Source organism: Typopeltis vanoorti, chromosome 17, assembly GCF_054136105.1.
Source record: "Typopeltis vanoorti isolate ZY-2024b chromosome 17, IOZ_Tvanoo_1.0, whole genome shotgun sequence".
NCBI lineage: Eukaryota > Metazoa > Arthropoda > Arachnida > Uropygi > Thelyphonidae > Typopeltis > Typopeltis vanoorti.
This window is the reverse complement of record NC_143565.1, coordinates 51,535,976-51,559,066: the sequence shown is the minus strand read 5'-3', so window position 1 is coordinate 51,559,066 and position 23,091 is coordinate 51,535,976. Positions and strand designations below refer to the sequence as shown.

Here is a 23,091-nt window from a genome sequence, read left to right as displayed (position 1 = left end):
TTTGGTATCTCATCTCATCTTCTTTATACCCTCTTTTACCTTGCGGTGTCGAGGGTCCATTGATCATCGGACCTCAATCCATTTACAGGATAAGGTGGTCAGCCCTATGCCCCGGTATATCCTATGGCCTGTAGTGTTAAGTTCTCAAGGCCAGTTTGCCTGCTTTGCGGGATGAAAAACTCCAGAATAAACTGAGGAAAAAACCCTGCTGTCCACGCCCAAGACTGGCTAACTTGGCTATGGCTGAGGAAGATCCTTCAGCTCCTCACGTCACCGACGGGAATCGAACCTAGGACACTCCTTCCCCAGGCATATGGTTGCGAAGAGCATAGCCACTAGGCTAACCGCGCGGACTGGTATTACACCAAAAAAATTATATATCAATGGAATGTGTTGCGAGACTTCACACCTAAAAACTACACTTTTTCCAAAAGGTTACCAAAATTTTGGCCATATACTTGCATAAATCATTCCAGGAACACTCAGTAGGGAAATATCTATGTTCTCTAATTCTTACATTCAGTTTTATTCCCTTTTTGTATATGGATACTTAATAGAAAAACGTGAGAAATTTGCATAGAGAATGCAAATTTCTCACCAAATTGTCAAGTACCAGGAATAGATGAAATGCAATCTGAAATAATTTACAAAAACTAGAGAAAGGAATGGCCAAAATACCATATTTACTCAAATATAACTTGCACTTTTTTCCCAAAAATTAAAGTTAAAAAATCATGGTGCTAGATATATGCAGGAATTTTCGGAAACTAAAATTTTTCAGGAAAAAATTTAATTTACATTTATAATTAAATTCTCAATATTCATAATAAATTATAATAGCTCACATTATTAATAAACTGAATGCATTTAAATTTTGATTATCAATTTTATTTACACGATCAGCCACTTGATATCATCAAGAGATGAATCTGAATCCTTACCTACAATGCTTCTGTAATTAAACAGTTTCATTACTGCTTGTCCTTTTATCAATTCGGAATCATAAGATCACCATTATTAAAAAAAAAGTTGAAAATGGGTTTTACTAACCAAGAATCTCCTATTTGCAATTGCTACTTCCTGTCTTGAAAGTGGTTTACTCATGTGTGCTACCAAGGTCATTAGAGATGCCGGTTTTTAAAAAACACTAGCCAATTATTTCTGGTGAAATCATTCCCTGAGCTCTCAAAACCCAGTTGCACAACGGTTCTAATGATGGTCTCTTAATCTTCTCTGCCAGAGTCAGGTCGTAACTGTCAGTTGCCATCCACTCCTTGTAGGAATTTCATACATAGTTATTAAATGGTTTGTTCACCGATGCATCCAAGGGCTGGAGACAAAGTGTAAGTCCACCAGGAATAATGGCCACATCGATCTTCACATCCAAAAGTTGTTTTGCTATTTCAGGTCCTAAGCGTCTGAGGAAACTATCCCCCCCCACACACACACAAGGAGAGCCAGGCATCGAAATAAGACCAGGCATCGAAATAAAAAAAGGGTGAATGGACACTGTAGTGTCCATTCACCCTTTTTCTTAAACTCTTACATGAATTAGTGGAAAATTTCCCCTTTGGCATTGTTTTATATTTGAATATTACATAAGGAGGCAACTTTCTTCCATCTCCAGTAATTGTGAGGATGATAATGCATCGCTGCTTTTCACTTCCAGTTGTGCACATTATCTCAATGCTCTCACTCCCACATTTCCATGGATGCTTCCATCTCTATGAATATGATTGGTGCAGTTTTAAAAAAAGATCTTGCAACTCTCCAACAAAGGCACGCTGATGATTGTTGAGTTGAAATGCTGATTCTCTTCAAATGAATTCCAAAATATCTGAAACTGCCATAACATTCACTATCTATGTCTTAAAGTTTTAAACTTTTTCCATGTGCGAGGTATATGCGAACCTCTTTAATTTCTTTTTTCATAAACTAAAATCGTGGGTGTGAGATATACGTGAAAGCGAGTATTCGAGTAAATATGATAATACTGCAGGTGGATAAAGAGTTTGTGAAAACTATCTGATGTGGAAAAAAAATGTGTTAATTATATAAACAAAATTAATAACCTCTGTTATAAAAGATTGTACACCAATTAATATTCAAATAGCATCAAAAAATTTTGTTTCATTAGTTTTTTCATTACCTTTATCTCCTCCATACAATCCAAAATATATATCATTTCCTGGAAATTCTGCTGTAAAGCTAGTGAAAACTCTAGTCTACTACGTCTGGCACGAAGCAATTCCAACAGATAATTCCACAATCTTAATACATTGTCTTTCCTAAAAGAAAAATATTTCACATTTTAATATTAAGTTATTACATAAAGAACTTTATGTAATTAATTACATGTAAAAAATAATTATTGTATCCCTCACAAACCTTGCATTTATCCTTTCAATATCATGATAGTTTTCAGTTTCTAAATCTTGGGCAACTGCTACTACTGCTTGAACTCTTTCTTCATATGCATAAATATCAGTTTCTATTGCTTCATGTTTCTTAGCTGCTGCTTCCACAGAGGCCAAATCAGAACCAAAATTGTCTTGAGACACTAATCGCTGGTTTTCACTAAGCCATGTTTCACGCATGCCTGCTTTACGATCAAACTGAGCTGCAAGCTGCTCCAATTTTTCTTGCCTTGAAAAAAAAAAAAAAAAAAAAAAAAATTATGTAACATTAGTATTTTTTCTCAATGAATAATTCTTAAAAAATAATATTCAGTATGAAGTATTAGTGGTGAGCAGTAAATTTTATGAAGAGTGCAGACACACAATTACAAAATTTTTTTGAAATTGAACAGCTATCTTACCTAATTAGTTCTTCACGTAATGCCAATTCTCTTTCATGTTCTGACTTTTCTAATCTTTCCCAAGCCTTATTTATATCAGATATCATTTTGCCTTCTTTTGGTAAATATGGTTTCTGATTGTTAGCCCTCATTTTACTTTGTACAGTAAACAGAAGTACCTCCAAATCACCTTTTTCAACAAACCTGAAAGAATAAAAATTAAATTGACTAAATAAAAAAAATCTACTCTATAATATAAAATGATAAGCCTTTTTCTGTAACGTTTTTATCAAGTTATTTTGAAACTTTATGAAACTCAGGAGCTACCCGAGTGTCGAGTCTTCAAAATTCAAGGAGAACTAGCCTACCAGTAAGCAACTTGGGGGGGGGGGGGGGGATCCCCCTTTCGCGTCATCAGAATTCAAGGTGAACCAGCCTACCAGTCTGGAACTTGGAGGGTTGGGCACTGGGGGGTACCCCTTTCCCCTTTTGAGCCATTTGAATTCAAGGAGAACTGGCCTACCAGTGAGCAACAACTGGGGGGGGGGGGGGCACTGCAGGCGCCGGGGGGGATAGAATCCCCTTCCAAGTTTTCAAAATTCGAGCCATCTGAATTTAAGGAGAACCGGTCTGCCAGTCAGGAACTCGGGGGGGGGGGGGGGGGGGGGGACCACTTTTGAAGATTCGACACTCACGGGGGCTACCCTGAGTGTCAAGTCTTCAAAATTCAAGGAGAACTAGCCTACCAGTCCGGAACTCGGGGGTTGGGCATCGTAGGCGCCAGAGCCCCCTATCGAAAAATATTTTAAATTATTTATTTATAAAAGTCTTGTTAATTATTATTGGTAACTTTTTTTTTCAAGATAAGATTCTTTTCATATGTTTTTAAAATTTTAAGCAAATGTAAAAATAAATGTATACCTAAACCAACATGTTTTTCCTGAAATTTCAGTATTTAAATAAGATAATAAATTGTATTCCATAAATGAAATACAACAAACTAACTTTCAAAGGCATTCTCACTGTACAATTATTGAATATTATTTACAACTCAATTAAATAAGAAAACAATACTTACTTGGGAGGCTTTTCTACTGTTCGATATGTACTGAAAGCAGCTAACTGTTGTTGTACTCCAATAAGTGAATTAACAAAATTTCTGTCTGACAAAGCAAGTATTGTCTGTTCTATCCATAGTAACAATTCTGAGGTTAAGGTCTCATATTCTTCAATCATCTGGTCATTTTCCATTGCCTGTCCAACAACCTAATTAACAAAACATTAATAAATTACACATCAAAGCAAAACAAAACCTCTCTGCAACTAGACAAAGGAGAATTATTTTAAATTTGAAAACAATACTATGCAATTTTTGTACAAAGCAAAACCAGCTATCTAAGCAATTCAGAAAGCCACTCGGCCAGCCTGGCTGGCTGAGTGGTTAGCGTATCCACTCTCCAACCAAAAGGCTGTGGGTTCAAATCCCGTCGTGGGCATGGATGTTTGCAATTGTCTGTGAAATTACTAGTGGTGGTGGTCGGCGGTAGATGGCGTTGGTGGATTGAGTGGTGGAGACAGAGCTGTAGAGTAGGTGCCCTGCCTTGATGAGTCTTTGGACTCCCTAGAGGTGTCAAATAATAATAATAATTTTCAAACATACTATATGTAATGACAGGCTAAGGTACTGGCCATTATTCATAGCAGTACTTCATTGTATAAACACCACCAAAAAAATAAAATAAATAATTTCAGTTACTACTAATTTCACTGGAATTCTAAGGATCATGTACAAAACACAAATTACAACAGAACAGACAGCATTCAATGGGTAGATGAAGAAATGATTTAAATTGTACCTAATATCCAATTAAGGTGCCCTCTAGAAGCCAAATGAAAATGAAGTTAATTCTGAGAACTCAGATTAAATGTGGGCTTAGAATGACTATTTTTTCCCACATCTTTGGCAAATTAATGAAGTTAGGAGAATGTTTCATAATTAATGCTGATTCAAAAAAAAAAGTTGCTACAAAGACTGTCTTCTTTCATTTAATCCTGTGAAGGGTATCCAGAGCACAGTCTACCAGTGCTAACTTACCATATCAAGTCATGAATGCAGTCTTTGCATTCAAAGCAGATGTTCACATATCTACAAGTGTCCAAAGTTGGTTGTGTAGCAGAAATATAGAAATTTATATACTCCAGAATGGGAAAGAGGATAAAGCTGATCTTTTGTAAAACAGATGAAGTCTGCTGGCTGGATGTGTGATTTAAAAGTGGTGCAAAGATTATACTTATAAAGGACTTCAGCTATCCTTTTGCAAGAGCTGGCTCAGTAGAACAAAGGGCATGGTGTTTAAGTATTCTGAGGATGCTATACTTCCAAAATTAATAATATTATGACTGCTTATGCAATTATCTTCCAGTGTGTGTGTATGTAGATTTCCTATAAACAAAAGAAGATAATGAACCATTCAGTAGCCATGTAGCTAGCTAGTGTCTAGGATAGGGAGACACTAGCTAGTGTGTCTTCCTTTATATATAACAGTGGTTGATTTATAAATATATATTTTTACCTCCCCCTATGAAGTGCATTTTTGGATGAACTCAAAATGTATTTAAGAAAGAGCATGTGAATACATGCTCTCTCTTACTCCTCTTGGAACAATATTGGAAGTGATGTGCAACATTTAGCCTTTTCTTAGACATACTAACTAAATCTTCCTACTGATGAGGCTTATTTTCACAAACAGAACTCTGGAGACCCTGGTGAGTTTTGATGGCATAAAGGACCTCCTTTAGTTGGAAGAAATGCAAATAATTGATGACACATCACCTTGCTTACTAGAGCATGAAGTGTTTGATAACATGGTTACTTTACAGGGCAATGCCTAAGAATATTAAAGCTTCCTCCCTCTTATTACCTACTTGCCATGCAGACCTTTCAAAGGCATGTCAATCATACTGTGGAGACCCAGAGTCTCTTCAATTTGAGGCAGTAAAGTGGTTCCATAAGCCAAGCACCAGATAGTACATAGCACCTTAATCTGATAGTAATGCATCAGGAGGCTAGACAACTAGCTAATGTAATCCTGCTGCCATTCACTCTGACTGATGGTGACCAAAATTTCAAGTGTACTGGTAATTAGCACCACTCAAACTACATTATAGCTAGGATACTGCACACTTTGTATGAGGGATGTCCACAATTATAACTCAGCAATGTATGTCCCTATTCTACAGTAACAAAAAATAATTGATAGATTCCTATATTAAAAAAAAAAAAAATTAATAAAAATCCAAACCAAAAATATCCAGATATAACCAATTTCTCATCAAAACCTCAACTTACAACCACAGCTACCATTGTGCATTCTGATTTTCTCCACCACAAGGATAGTATTTGTGATTTAGTGTACTCTTACATTCTGTGCAGAGATGACAAACCTACACCTCCACTCTTTTTGATCCCCCATGGCTCAGTTTCCTTGTTTCTTTCTGTTGCATTCTTTGGTGTTTCTATTGCTTTCAAAATTCTGATTAATCACTCTCATCTTCTGAATTTTTATCCATAAAAGCTTGAATTTCTACAATTAACCACTCAAAATATCATTTTTCTTGTATTTTTCTTGTGAAATTTGAACATTTCTTGAATTCATTTGTATAGTTCGCCCACCGATTTGAGGTCCCTCGACACTTCTGCGCATCTCAGAAAAAGAAGAATCCATTCCGATAATAGGGTAATCAGTCCGTATAGTGGGATGAGTTGTTTATTATTACCAGTCGGAAAATTAACTTCTCTTTTATGATTATTGTAGTTAACTATGTTGCTTGTATAACAGTTGGAAAATTTTACCTATAAAGCATGTGATTTTGCGTGTTGGCGACCAATTCGGACGTCCTTCATTTTTTTCTCCCCTTCAGCATGAATCGACTATTCTTGGAAAGATGCGAAGCAGGGACCTGGAAATGGTGGGCGAACTATATCAGGAGCGTGGAAAAATTACTTATTGGGATGAGACATAATGCAGAGAGTGAAAGGAGGAATAGGAAAATGTGAGTGAAAGTTCAGCTATAGTATGCAAATGTGATAAAGATATGAATGGCTTTGAACATGGTTATGCAAATAGCGAAGGGATGGAAATATATGCTTTGGGTTCAGACCTTCTGAGTATGTCTAGGGAGGGAAAAGAGAAAGTTCTACAACAGGCTAAACAGATTGCACATATCAAATTATAAGAATAGGCCAAGTAGCAATTTGTTATGTCTATATACTAATGCCAGGAGCATCAAAAACAAAGGGTTGACCCCTTCTGTTTCTGATGTTCATTGCTTTATTGAATATCTTGTGGCCTAAGATTGTTGGCATTAGTAAAACCTGGCTATCAGAATCAAGGAGGGGGAGTACTACTAATGATATCAGATGACTTGAGTCTAGTTAGGGTAAAAACGTAAGAAAACAACGATGGTAATAATGTCCCATGCAGCAATGAGTTTGAGGCTATCAGATGTGAAGTGGAGGCTAACAGAATGAAATATCCAGAGGCTCAGTTGCAGGAGGATGGTAAAATGAATCACCAATTTAGCCTCATGAATACTAAACAAGTGATCATTATGGGTGACTTTAATTATCCAAACATTGATTGGGTGGAAGAGAAATCTCATGATAAGAATGAAGAGAAATTTATTGCATTGTTGCAAGACAACTTTCATGTGAAGGAACTTGAGGTCAAGGGGTGGGGGTGTTAGGCTTGTTCATAGTGTCAGAAGATATCTCTTAAGAATATGACTATTTTAGTTGATGATAGTGATCATGCCGTGCTTCCTTCAGATGTTCCAATTAGAATAAGACACATGCTGAACTATAAAGCGAAATTATGATCTATTCTCCTAAATTGATCATAATTTCAACTGGTACCTTTGGTCCCATGGTACCAGGTAACGAATGGTAAAAATGTCAGCAATGAATGGGAAGAAGGAAAAAGTGCTCCTTTTTCCTCTTTATAAGCACCTGGACTATTGTGCAAAGATTTTGTCTCCCAGCTGTGGAAAGAGTGCAAAGAAGAGTTACAAAGATTATATCAGGATTATGGGATTTAGATTATGAGGACAGCTTGCGAGTGTGGATCAGACCGGTTAACAGAAAAAAGAGAAGGTGATATAAACTTCCGAATGGTTGTATATTGTCTGATAAAATTTTATGTTATAAGGAAGGTGGTGTAAAATCGTGTACACAAGGAAATTTATGCAAAACGCCTTATATACCGATTTTACTGGTAAACAACAAGATTCCAATAAAAATACTTGTGATTTAATAGTGTAAAATTTTATGTTTAATGAATTGGAATTAATAAATTGTGAATAACTGAATACTGTAGCCTACTAATGTTTTGTATTAGAACAAAGGAAAATAAGTGTAAAATAATTTGTGTCTAAAAGAATCCTCTAGTCAGCAATAATTCCAAATGAATTATGTTATTAAATTATGACCTGGGGCAACTACCATCACGAAGTTCAACATTGCACGGGGGTTTCCCATCTTAATGCAACGACCGGAAAAGGTGGTGGGTGCAGAACACCAAAATACCCAGGGGACGACAACGTAAGCAAACCCAAGGTCATCGGAGCCATATAAATAGAGGGTTGCTGTGGCGGATCAGGGCTTTTCTCTTTCGGGTTATTCATCTCGCTAGTCATGCATGCGGTGCTGGTCCCATTCTTGGGTCAGCGAGAGGTTACGAAGTCACGCGGAGTTCCGACCGCAGATTACGATGTGCGTGATGGCAGCGGAGCTTTGCTAACATTGGGGGAGATGATTTGTAATCGCCATCAGAGTCCTGCATTCCAGACAGAAAATGCCAAGAGAGCGACATGACTAATATTAGCAGGTTTAAAAGAAATTTGATGCCGTGTTTACATGCCACCTAGTTCCTGATGTTCGCTGATAATAAAGAGGGATCTCACAAGCCCCAGAAAAGGTACCCGAGTTCAGTGCTAAAGACGAACGGTAACCGAAAGAGATGATTTCAACGATCATTCAGAGAAGTCCAGATTTATGTTCAAGTAAGATCTTTCCATTGTTTAACTTGAGAAAAGGATTGTGACGGTGTTTAAGGGTTTTGTTTAGATAGGATACTCGAGGACTTTAGGCCTAATGCTGATATTTGAATTGTTTTATCTTATGTGAGAGAAAGCCTAGTTTATAGATTTAGATAATCTTGTGTTTAGTGTTGTAGCTATTGCATAAACTTGCAAATGTTTATCAGAGGATGATTTAAGAACATCTAGGTTATTGTTTTAGACACGTGGTCCTACTAGAAGTAATTATGTTGAGGGATTAAATGTAAATGTAATTTTGAGTTGTTATTTGAAGCATAGAAGCTAAATCTATTTGGAACTTATAATTGACCCTTTGTACATGTTATTAGTGATGAATAAATTCTTGTTTAAATAACCTGCCTGATTCATATTTCCAATGCACTACTCATTAAACTCAAATCTGTGTGCCTTAAGATAGATATTTCCAAGACTGTATATTACAAGGGTTAAACTGCTAGATTTATTTGTAATTGAGAGAGGAAGGTTCCGTGTTTTTCTTTGGAGGGAGATTCACCTCCCATCCATATATTTTGGTGGCGCAGCTAGAAATCAAACAAATTTTCTAAAATTCTGTTTAGAATAAACACTGGTAGATCACACACAAAGAGGTTGGCTCCAGCCTGAGGTGATTTCTTTGTTCTGTGAGATTTGCACACGTGAGCTTCAATATTTGCAGCCAAACAGATAAGAGAGTAATCAAAGTTAAGATGATAAGTTTAAATGAGATAACGTAGATTTACAAAGGCACAGTAAGCGACAAGATTTAATAATAGACTTAACAAGAAATGAATAGTATAAGATTTAATAGGATAAGTAATTAGTAATAACAAACATAGAAATTAAGATAAACACATGTTGTTACAGTGGGGAGAGAACACAGATGCATCCATGAAACCATGGAAGTTAAGTTTGTTTGCAGTCAAGAAAGGGGTAAAAGCTAGGTTTTCTCTCAGTACAGTGAGTAAGTGAGTGGAATAGTTTGCCTTTAGAGGTGGCTTGCCTTGAGTGAATCTAGTGTGAATGAGTTTAAGGGGATAGTTGGTTTGGGAAATGTATAGACTCCCTCAATAAGTCCTTGCCTCCCTGGAGGTCTCAGATAATACAAGGAAGGGGATGTGTGGAAAGTTCTGATACAAAAATTAGAACAAAAATTAATTAATTTTATGTCTTCTTATATATCCTAAAAGAAAAAGAACAAATTGTTATAATTTGATGAAACATGGGGATTAAAAGGTTTTAAGATAGAGCTTTCATCTAGAACTAAATATTATTTTTGTTCTAGATGTTTATCAGAACTTTCCAGGACTACCCCCTTCCTTGTAATAATAATAATAATATTTTCACTTATCCAGATAAAAGAGATGCTAAAATACCTCTTGGTAGCAATGACTTAAAACAAACTGTCCAGAAGAATACCAGTTAACTTGCACAACACTGCTTTGGTAGCAACTATTTCCCAACAGACTGGAAAATACTGTCATAGTAAACACTATTATAATAAATTATCAAAAAGTTCTGACCAAAGCACAAGAGATGTAATAATACACTAAAAGAAATTCACTATAGAAAACTACTCAATATAACAAGCTATAGTCAAACTTTGTTGTAAGAACAAGGAAATAAGATAATGGCTGTAGTGAGCAAAAATGCCATAATGATTTTAATTTACACATACTCCCATGCAACCTCACTTATATAATGAGCATATTACACAGATATACTGTACAAATTTTGGTAACTATGCGCAAACATTTTTAATTGCTCAGGTAGTTCTTTCTTGGAGTACCCATTCTTGTAATAGACAAAAAATGAAAGGAGTGACTTAGCTTTTATGACCATCTGTATCAGATTATGGGCAGGTTTTTAGGCTAATCTTGTCCTTGGAGATGATCCCCTCACTACCTACCTCTCCAGTGTCTAGTCTCTAGCCCTCCTCCCTCACTTTAACAAAATAATGCCATAACTGTAAAATCAGTTAAAAACAAACTCTTCTGTCAAAATCATGTCTGCTAACAGAAAGGGTTTCTTGGCTTGCAAAAAGGTCAAAATTATCTTATGAGTTAGAACGTGGTGCAAAAAATGTTGAAGTGTGTAAAAAGTTTTCTTTGTCCTCTTCAACAGTATCAACATTGTGGAAGAATAAAGATGTTTACATATTGGTACTGGAACACAACATAACTGAAACAAAAAAAAATTTAGAAAGTGTGAGAACACAAATGTCGATGAAGCACTGCTTCAATGGTTCACTACACAAAGATTCTTAATGGATGGCCCGATCCTGAAGGCTCAAGTAGAAAAATTTACTACATAATTTGGACATGATAATTTTGTAACAATGGCTGGCTGAATAAATTTAAAAACTGGCATAGCATCACTGTGTTAGTTTTTAAAAATACTAATTGAAATCATATTTATTATTAATTGTATGGTTTTCAAATTATTGAAAAATAAACTGTTTAATATTAAATGTATTGTAGTTTATACAAGGATATGCATACAAATAATATCTAGGTATTTAAATATTATTTTCTCTCTCTAATACTTTTTTTTTAATCTTTTCTGAATTAAGAAAAAAAAAGGTAGATTTAAATCACTGATATAGTGAGTAATGGTCATAACAAGGAAATTTTGTTGGTCCTGTAGTGCTCATTATTACCAAATTTGACTGTATTTCTGTCATTCCTAAGAGTCTGTGATGTACAGTAAGAGAGTGAACTATATATTCTGCTTGATAATAACTCATCCTTGTTGTCATCCAACTTTATCTAATAACAACAAAAAAAAAAAAAAAAAGCCACATACAAAAAAGGCAAAATACAGAAAGCTTACCTGATACTCAACTGGCATAGTGTCCCTTGCCAAGGACAGTAGGCACAACTTCAGCCCCTCTGGGTTTCCACTCCTCTATCTCACTCGCTTATACAATTACCAGAAAAAACATCATAACAACATAAAGACTGTTAAATTGTGAATGAAGGATTTTATGATTATTAATATTTCATTCATGATTTAACATGAATTCCATATCCTGAGCTAATTTTGCTCCTAAGTAAATTCTAATTTAAATACTCACTGTTATTTTTTTATTGAAATAAAAAAATTTTAATTTTTTTTTGTTATTTATTCTGTATAAATTCTTTATATAACTTGTAAATGTATCCTAAGTGAACTGTAATATATGCATTTTATTTGTTGTTACGGAAAGTGAAAGTAATTCTAACGGACTCTGCTAATGCGATTTGTTTGGTTGCTGTCAGAAAACTAAGTTATTTTTAGATGGTGCGTGCCTTAGCACTGGGGAACTGTATAACGATTACGTGAGAATTTTCGTTGTAAACTGAACGAGTGGGAAAAAAAAAAACAAGTTTGGGCAGGAAAAAGGAAGGAGAGAGAGGTGATATAGGAAAAAACAGCCAGAGGAAAAATGGAAGAGAGTGTAGGAAGGTCATGAGATGTGATTTAACCTGGGATCGTACGACATAATAAAGATTTGGAAACTTGTTCCAATTTTAATGGATCTTACTTCGAACTCATATTTATTTATAGTTTCCTGACATCTAGTAAAGGAATTTATCCGAGTGAAAGGATAATAATATGATCGAAATTTATCGTAAGATAAGTTATTATGAGCAAGAAAATACATTTTCCAGTCTTAACAAATCCTGAGTTCAATAACAAATTAGTTATTGAACTCAGGAATACCATAAGTTTTGTGTTGCCTATAGTGGAAGATTATTGAGTGCCTAGGAATGACAGAAATACAGTCAAATTTGGTAATAATGAGCACTACAGGACCAACAAAATTTCCTTGTTATAACCATTACTCACTATATCAGTGATTTAAATCAACCTTCTTTTTTTCTTTTAAGTGTTGTAAGAGTTTTCCATAATGTGCAAGCTATGATGATCATACCAGTAAGAATATCTATTCTATAACTAACGTGTAATAATGTTACTTGTGTCCAGAGAACTTGGTCAAATTTCATGTTGCTGGAGCCAGTTAGTCAAGCTTTAATGAGTGATATTATAAAACGCTGTGAAATTAATGTGAGAAACTTCATTGAAGAATTAGTTCGTGTTTGAATGTGTTATCTCAATACATATATGTAAAATCAAGAATGAGACTTTTAAGAACTATTTTAATCCTCGAATAAATATTGATGATGCTTGTTAAGTGCTTAATAAATTGAAGTTTACGAATATTTCACTGAGACTAAAGAGAACTAACTTTTGAATATTTTGCTGAATATTGGTATTGTTTAAATTGAAACTAAGTTGAAATCCTAATGGATATGAATTGTGAAAGTCATATATATATAAGTTCTAGCAGTAAATGATGCACTTAGCTGAGTAGAATCTTAATACTTTATTGAATATATAAATCATTCTCTAATTGCATTGATCTTAATAGAGTTCTTGTTTCTCATGTAAGAATAATTTTGTGAGAGAATTAAATATCTTGTTTAACTTGATTCTTGTGCTTGCCTAATTTCCGTTTCATTGCACCACTCATTAAAATACGAATCTTGCGAGAAACCATAAACATAGTTAAGAAATTATCGGCCTACAGTGCTATTTGATGCTTGATTCCTTCACTATAATTGCATAATTTCAAACATAGAGTGGCGCAGTATAATAAAAATTTTCTTTGTGTTTGAATGTGGGATCAATCAACAGCTAACAAATATAAGATTGGACGAAAGACAGACACAACAAGACAAAGCTGACTTCATTGAATCAATCTTGTCTTCAACTCCAGGATAGATGACTTAACATAATGACTTTTACTGCATGAAGAATACTGATGGTTCCCTCTTTGGTATTTAGCCAGAAAAACCAAAGAAGCTCGAGAATCTTGAGTAACTTACATATCAACAAATTTTCTGGTTTTATTCATTGATAAATTATGCCTAAAATTTGTGCTTTGGAACTAACCCATTCTGTAGTTTATGCACTTTGGTTCTCATCTCTCCCCAAATGTGGATACAAGCCTATATTTAATCAATTCTTTAACCTCTCTAATGGCCGTGGTGGTGGATGAAATAGTGAGACCAACTTGCACTTCTTATCCATGTTATTCAATAGGTGTTACAGAATTGTATCTAAATTTATCTGGACGTATATATACGTCCTGGCCGGTTGGGGTATTAAAAAATCCACTATCAAATTATCATTTCATTAGCCTAATCTTAATTCTCTCAAAAGTAATGGAGAAGATGAGCAACAACTAATGTTAATTCTGGAGCATCACTTAGAGGCCTAGCTGTATACCAGCAAACAACTCCCAGTGTGGATTCTGCTCCTCTCAATCTAAAGAAGCTCATTTACTTCCCCTTCACAAAGTTAAAGGCTATTTGGAGTTATGGCCACAGCAACTAAGGTTGAGGGCAGCATATATCTGTTAACTACTGTATGTGTGTTATTCTAACCAATTCTGTCTATTTTGCAGGAGTGAAAAAACCTGTCAGCTCCATTTGAAACAGGCTAATTCATCTTCAACTGAAAAGCTCTTCTAAAGGAAAGTTCTTTGTATCCTATAGAAGATATGACCCCAGGACTTCTAACCAAAGGGCATCAATACCAACTGAGAACATTTCCAAGACATTTAATTGGCTCTGGCATTGGAAGAGGATTACTCACAAACTACTATCTTATGGTCTAGTTTCTGCCCTTTGTAATTATGTGACAAGCCTCTCCAGTAATATGCTATACAAGTAATAATGGCAGATGGTTTTCTGTCTTTAGATTTCACAACTAATGCCAGAGTGCTCCTGGGCTTCACACTGTCATCTATTACTCTATGCATGGAAAGAGGAGTGAAATCCTCTTCCTCCCCTGCATGAATGAACTTCTGTATTAACATCAAATTCTATCCAAAGATTGCTGATGACTATGACCCTACATAGAGCTTCTCTATGAATCATGCAATGTATCCAAATACATTGTGGGGATTTTTCCCTCACAAGGGTTTGTAAACTTTTAAACCTTCCATTCCTCTTCTTCATTTGATGAACACTGTCCAAATATTCAAAGCTTAATGATCTCCTTGCCATTCTTGAGTGAGTGAGGTGAAGGTAACCATGTTAACTTCACTGCTACTAAAACAGTCTTGTCCTTCTCCCAAAACAAAATTTCACTTCACTTTCCCTTAGTTTAGATAATACCCATATCTCTAGATATCAGATTTCTCATCCTGCACTGACTTAACCCTTCCTGGCACAAACATATTACATCCATAGTCAATCAAGCCTCTAAAACACTTGGTCTGCTTTTCTACTATGGCTAATACTACATAAATCCCAATTCCTCAAACTATTGTTCTCCCACCAGAAATTCGTCCTAAATATGAAAGATGCTATTCAAATGAAAATCCAGTTAACAGATAACCCATCCTTATCTCTTTCAATTTCCAGTCACTTTCTCAGACATTCTGTTTGACTTGCATGTTTTATATAGCTACTTCCATGGGCACTGTTCTATCAAACTAGCTTGTATTGTTCCTCCAGTTTTCTCTGGACCCAAATAAACATGAGTGGCTGGTCAGTTAGTACTAAGTTAGCTGAGAAATTAGATTTTATCTGCCACACTGAAAGAGATACTACCCACCATTTAAAATTCCTCTCCCACCAATATAGCTGATTAGAACATTATCATCATATTAAGTTAAAATAAACCACTAGCTATCAATTTAACCAAAATGGAAATAACAGCCCTAAAGTCTTTGAAAACTAACAAAGACATCATTGTTACCAAACCACAAAGACAATGCTACTACCATTCTTGACCAAATGGCCTATCTAGAAAAAATTAACCTATTGGTATCTGACAACAACACATACCAATTTTGGTCAACTACAATCCAATAAACAGTATTACTGAAGTGTCGACATTTCTCCGACACTGAAACTATTAAAAAGCTGTTACAGTATTATGCCTGTGACTCTAGAATTTATGGTCTTCCAAAAATGCACAAAAATAGCATACCATTATGATGATTAATTGAAGGAATCGAGAGCCTCATTTATCACTAAACCAAGAAATCAGCACTCAAGTAGATCATTCCCCCCCCCCCTACATAAAAAAAAGCACAATACTCCACAAACAAAATTAAGAATGTCACACTTAAGCTAGAGAAAACTGGACTTTAATAGTCATGAAATAACCACAGTCAATAAAATTAGCCTCCTAGTTTTACCACTAAAAACCATGTGGCTTCTTCTGGATAAATACAGAAAAAATAATAAACATAAAATTGATGACTATAAACAAAGCACTATAAAACAATGTTTGTAGGATATAATGGAAACACATGGAATGGGAGAGGTAGCATGAATCAGCTGTTGTCCAGCATCGTTTATAGGTGGTTTACTTAAAAATTGAAATCTAGTGTCTGAAACAATCTGATGAAATATTTCCAAATGTCATGTAAGATCATTCACTGCTTCTTATTAAGCATACCACATGATAGGATGACCAAGGCAGATTCTTTTATCTTACGAAAGATGAAGTTGTCTCTTAAGCAGGGCTTTATGCTCTTTTTCCAATGACAATCTTTATACTCTTGTTCCAATTAATATCATGGTTTGGGGGGGAGGGTGAAAAATTAAGTCAGAGTTGTCTTCTCTGCTGTGAGCAACATGTTCATTGTCTTATCTCACTTTCTAGTTCTGAAGTATATTTAATTTTTTGATGGAATGAGTTGATTGAGGTAAGAAAACTGTTCAAAGCAGTTTTCACAAATGTTCCAATCAATGATGTGGTTCTTCTCCTACAGAACAACGTTCCTCTTTTCTTTCAAATCAGAAATTGTTTCAATGAAAATATCAACATGCCTCCACCAGACTGAAGGTTTAAGATTTATTGACACTAAAAATCTTTTCTTTTTTTCTTTTCAAAAATGTCCACGAATAGGTTGGCACATGGTGGAGACAGTAGGCTGCCAAAGGCAGCCCCCTCTCCACCAAGTGCCAACCTATTTTTCAGCAAACCCTCTACAAACAATACTGGACAACAACTGATTCATGTCATATTTCCATTATTTATTTTGTAACAATTCCTACAAGCTTGCTTAGCAGTGTTTACAGTTGACAATTTTAAGGTTTTTTTTTTTTTTTTTTTTACCTATATTTATCCAGAAGAAGCCACAAGGTTTTTAGTGGCAAAACCAGTAGTTCAATTTTATTTACTACAATTATTTTATGACAATTATAAGCCAGTTTTCTACAGTTTATACTTCACTGGTTAAAAGTCTCCTGTCAAAAATGTCAGACTTAATAACAAAGATTTATTAGTCAAGTCAGCTTTGATGAAACTGTCCTTTTCACAAATGTTCCAATCAATGACTTAGTTCTTCTCCTACAGAACAACTTTCCTCTTTGTCCCTGTATTTTGCTCCAGTTATTAAGTGCAACAAAATAATTTCTATCCACAAAAAGGAGGTATAGCCAGGGGCTCACCATTTTCCCCTGCTACAAAGCTAATTTTTATATGGAAGACTGAGCAATGAACTGTAGATTCGGTCAGCCTAAAACCCAAAGTTTTGCTCTCGATGTTGAAGATATATTTGCATTTCACTCCAATGGCCACCAAACTTTGAACACATTCCTAAATCACCTGAACAAACAACACAAATGCATCCAATTTACCAAGATTAGGTTGCCTTTCCTTTGTGGTCTACCATAAACCTACACGCACCTGCATGCGAACACACACAGAGAGAGAGAGAGAGACACTCATACAACCATTCAACAAAAATTAGGGGTCAGCATCCTCAAAAATAAAACCTCAACAATTTGATCTGATGAACAGGCTCTAAAGAAAAAGTATCAAATAACACACAAAACCTTAATAAAGGATGACCAAAACATAAAAACAATCAACAGGATCCTTCACAACTATATTCTACTAAAGATAAAAAAGATTGTCACCAATAATGCCATACCCATTCCATAAATTAGAAGAATATCTGAAAAAACCAGACAGAACACTGCAAAAATACAATATCAAGGCAACATCCGAACCACTAACAAATTTAAAGCCTACTCAGCTCCACTAAAGATCTCCTTGCCTACCCTGGTGTATACAAAATCCAGTGCACCACCTGTAATTTATCCTACATAGAAAAAACAGGACATATGAAAAAAAAACAGGAAAGGAAGAATATGATACATCAAATTTCTTCATTATGGAAAAACAGGTCTTTCCAATCAAGCACTTCAAATATGACAAAAAAAATTGAATGGAAAGGCAGCCAAGTTCATATGGTACATAAGAAAATTCAAAGAAGCTTGATGCAGATTCATCATCCCAATCTCAAACAAAACGATTTAACAATTCCAAGAGTCTGTAATGACTATGGTCTGACCACAGATGCAAACCTTTTGACACTTCTGCACATGGTGAATCCATTCTGATAATAGGGTAATCAACGTGTTGCATGGGATGAGTGTTTATTGTTATACATCAGAAATTAGCTTTTCTTTTATGAAATTCTAGTTTTTAATGTATTAACTATTTTGCTTGTACAGCACTTGGAAAATTTTACGTAATAAAGCATGTGATTTCGCATGTTAATGGCAAATTCCTACATCACCTTTCTCCCCTTCAACATGAATGGACGCTTCTTGGCAATCTGCCAGCCAGGGATCTGGCATCTGTGGTCGAACAATATCTTCAACCATTATGGCAAATAAGTATAGAGCAACAGGATGTTGAATTATGTAGTGTAATTGCTACTGTAAAACTTTTATAACTCCATACTTAAGCATTGCTAGTCGAATATATCTACTCCAGTTGCCTTTCCACATTTCAAGTTTTGATGGCTTTTCTACCTCAAGTATGTACTCCTCTTTGCATTTCTCTTGAAACTTTTCTAGTATGGTTCTGTCACTGCTTGGTTCATTTAAGTCTTTCAAAGCAATTATTTCAGACATCTAAAATATCCTTATCTTTCCTTACCTTTATCATCTTTGACTCTTTTTACAATACTCTATCTTCCATTTCTGATCTTCAACAGCCTCCAGAAAATTTTGCTGCCTCCCTGATGCTTATTTTCCATACTTTTACTAAAGTCTTCCCATGACTTTTGTTTAGCAACTTTTACACATAGCTTAGCTCTCTTACATTGTTCTCTGTATTCTTTTAGAGAATCTGCTGACTTATTTACTAGGAACTTTTGGTATGGGTTTCTTCTTTTCCAAGATTGCTTTTTTAACTTCTTTTGTCCACCATTGTGTTCATATTTTCTGTCCTTGTAGACAACTTTGACACATACCTCCCTAGCTGAATCCATTAATGTTTTCTTCAGAGTTTGCCATAGAGATTCCAAGATTTGGTTCTTGTTTTCAAATGGCTTCAACTTTTCTTCAATAATGTTTTCATCATTTAACTGTTATTAAAAATTCACTTGTTCAGTGTAAATGCTTTTATTTACAGTGTAAATGTAAATTGAATTAAAAATGAACATGCTACAAAAAAGATATCTGAAATGCACAATGATAATTGAAAATTTTTATATCACACTCTCTTTCACAGCTAAAAAGAAAAAAAAATCACTAATTACTTAATTTCAAATGCTTGAAAGACTAAACATTTGTTTGGAAACATTTGGAAATCAAAGGAAAAACTGAAAAACTACTTCATTGAAACAAAAGCATTTAATGAAACTATTTATTGACACAAAAATAATATAAAAACAAAAGAATAAAATGTATAAAATTCACTATTGAATACACTAGTTACACTTACGGGAACATACCAGTATTGCAAAATATACCGAGAAACTAATTAAAACTAAACAATAACAATGAATCTAAAAATTAATGGCTTCCTTGGGTCTGTGTTGCAGAGCAAAGCTTTTCATACGATGGTGATACATTGGAAATAGACATTCTTAGTTCCCTTTCTATATTTAACTGAGATCTATATTTTGTTTTTAAGGCAGCCACTGAAGAAAACCCAATTTCACAAAGATAAGATGTTGGAAATGGCAAAAGCGCATGAAAGTTCTTGACTTTAGTGCAGAAAATTCATCATCATCAAACACCAGCCCAAAATTCAAACAGTGATTTAGAAGCAAATTGTCTTTTGATTTCGCCACTTGATGCGAGTCTGTAAATTGTTCCTCTTCTTCAATTGAGAAACCTTCAGGGGTAATTCGAAATGGGTTTCTAATCCACTCATATACATTGCCATTATGTTGTCATCAGTTTCTAAAATTCATCAACAATGTTAAATGATTTTCAATAGTTGCAAATAAAACTTTGATGGGTTTGATAAATTCATCCACATTTGCAAACATTTCTCATTTTTGTTGCTTACCTTTTTGTTCTATAACTAGTTTTTTTTTTTACAGAAAGCATTAACTTCGTCACTCATCTCTAAGATAAGTGTATTTTTTCCTTGGAGTTGCAGGTTTAATATATTTAGTTTCGTGAATATGTCAACCAAGTAGCTCAATTTCATCACAAATAAGTGGTCTCTAAACTTCTGTGCTTCCTCGTGATTTTCCTCTTTCAAGAAGATTGCTATTTCGTCTCTTAATTCGTTCACACGTTGTAAACATTTTCCCTGTGATAGCCATTGTGTCTCACAGAAAAATAGTAACAATGAATGTTCCACTCCAGCCATGTCTTTGCAAAGTTCAGAAAACAGTCTTGATTTTAAGGATCTCATTTTTATATAATTCACCATGGTTATAACTGCTGTTAACAGAATGTCTAGACCAGGACACATTTCCTTTGCAGCAAGAGCTTCTCTATGAATCATGCAATGTGTCCAAATACATTGTGGGGATTTTTCCCTCACAAGGGTTTGTAAACTTTTAAACCTTCCAGACATAACTCGAGCACCATCAGTGCAAATTCCAATACAGTCTTTCAACTGTATGTTTGCCTTGCATATAAAATCATCCAATATTTTGAACAATTTAGGTGCTGTGATTCTTCTATCCAACTCTTCAACTGCTAATAATCCATCACAAAATCGAACATAAGAAATTAAATGGCAATCCTTGTTGCTAGTCAAGCTGAAAACTGAGAATAACTGATCACAAAGTTTAGACAACAGTTGTTGCTGCATATCTTCACATAGATCACCAATTCGCTGAGCAACAGTATCATTTGATAGAGGTTTGAACTCTAGTTGTTTAGTAAAACTTTCTCCAAGCATAGTTTCCACAATATCAATCACAGCTGGCAGAATTAGGTTTTCTCCGATAGTGTGGGGCTTTTTGAAAATAGATATTTTATATGCAACTTGTGAGAAGCTAGTAAAGCTTTTTCATTTACAAACAAAGCTTTATTAATGCTATATTTTTGCTTTTCAAAACACTTTTGGCAGCAGTCTTCTCGAAGTTTTTAACATACTCCTTATGAAGTGTTTCCAAATGTCTTTTAAGTTTATTCGGTTTCCTGCTATCAGCTACCAAAATTTTCGAACAAACAACATACTGTAGTCTTTCTTCATCATTTACTTCGGTCTTTGTAAAACCAAAATCTAAATATTCTGCTGCATACTTTCTTGATTTTACTTTCAGAGTGATATTCTGCGAACATGAATTTGTTGACATCAATGCTCCACAGCTGTCAGATGCCAGCTTACATCCAGTTAAAAATTTATCAATTTTTCTACTAGAAAAGATTGTTTTTATACAGTGTATTACAGTCGTTGCAAACAGGAGCAAAATAACAGCGACCATCAACTTCTCACTGTTGGTCACTGTTGTGGTGTTACTGCTGTCTTGCCATTTCAAGTCTTATTTATACTAGCAGAAACATTTCCAGAACATTCAAGACTTCCCATAATGAAATCGCAAATGTTTCCGAAAGGCCAATATGATTCAATGGTCTGTGCAGTGATGCCAGATCTATATAATTTTTGAAAGATTTGAAGATGTATTTAAATTTGTATGAATATTGAAAAATTTTAAGTGATTCCTAATTTTTTGTTTGTTTGTTTTGTTAACTTTTATGGGTTTTGTCAGTGTCTCAACACAAGAATTACAAGGGGAGAAGATGGGGAGGGGAGGGGACACAAAAACTAATATTAAAAAATCGGGCACACATGAAAGAAGGTTGAGAAACATTGGTTTAAAGTGTACCCACCATAAATGCATACTAACAGATCACACACACAAAAAAAAAATGATCTCACTTTGGATAGCATATAGCATTCTATTTTCTGTATTCAATATGGACAGCAGAATGTATTTCCAAATCATGAGAAAAAGGATTTTTTAAGAACTTTATAAACACACAACTTATAAATGCTAATCACTCAGGCTGAAACTCACAGACAAACTACTAGGTAAACATGGGAATTAAATTAAAATAAATAATTAAACTAAATATTTATATGCCATTTCACCAGCTCAAGCCAGCATTATCTAGTCACTTGAATGATACAGTCACTAACAAGGATGCAGCAGGAAGGAGTTCTGTCCCTTGAAGAGATCTTCTGTAATTACCACTGATAGGAAGATAAGACAGTGCTTTTAAAAAAATGTGTACAATTATACCATCGTTTCTATTGCAGTTATTATGGATAGATTTCTTTAGATCAGTGTTTCTCAACCTGTGGTCCGTGGACCACAGGTAGTCCACAGGCAGACTTAAATTAAATATATAAAGGTATATATTTTAATTATCCAAACAAAACAAATTAAAATTGAATAAGTAAACTGAAATAAAATGGATACTTAAAAAAAAAAAAAAAAAAACCAAATAGCGGCAGAATGATGAGTAATAAAAGAGGGATGAAGTGAACAACAATAGGTTTTATTGCTTCCACCTTCCCTTGCTGTTTTGTCAAATTTGCAAAACATGTAAACATGTGTTATCCACATTTCAACCAATTGCTTGTTGTTTATTGAATTTATTATTGAGGGTTTTCCTCCTTCAACCAAGACTCAGAAAAGTGGCTTGGAACTAGGAATTTTAAAAGAAAAGCAAATGAAACAGGTGATACTAACCCTAATTGTGATACAAGTGTATCACATGGCGAGTAAATGGCACCAAATAAACAAATGGAGAGTTAATCTGATACTATTAAAATAGAAGAAACAAGCAGTTCAAAGAAAAAACACAGTAGGAAATATAACAGTTCATATTTGGAATTAAGGTTTACTTGGTGTGGAGATGAAAGTGAACAGAAACCTCAATGTGTTTTGTGTTATGAAGTGTTGAACGAGTGCATGAAAC

The 23,091-nt window shown here is 34.7% G+C and overlaps 1 protein-coding gene across 4 annotated transcripts in view; it reads right to left on the bottom strand.

The window, feature by feature from the left end:
• LOC150097387 (spectrin beta chain-like) overlaps window positions 1-23,091 on the bottom strand; it is a 795,721-nt gene that overhangs the window by 571,446 nt on the left and 201,184 nt on the right. For all 4 annotated transcript variants that reach the window (XM_090407783.1, XM_090407784.1, XM_090407785.1 and 1 more), the window contains exons 8-11: window positions 3,876-4,063; window positions 2,819-3,001; window positions 2,389-2,646; window positions 2,150-2,288 (exon numbers count right to left, since the gene is read on the bottom strand). In XM_090407783.1, the coding sequence (XP_090263909.1) occupies window positions 2,150-2,288; window positions 2,389-2,646; window positions 2,819-3,001; window positions 3,876-4,063 (768 nt within the window). The remainder of the gene's footprint in view (window positions 1-2,149; window positions 2,289-2,388; window positions 2,647-2,818; window positions 3,002-3,875; window positions 4,064-23,091) is intronic.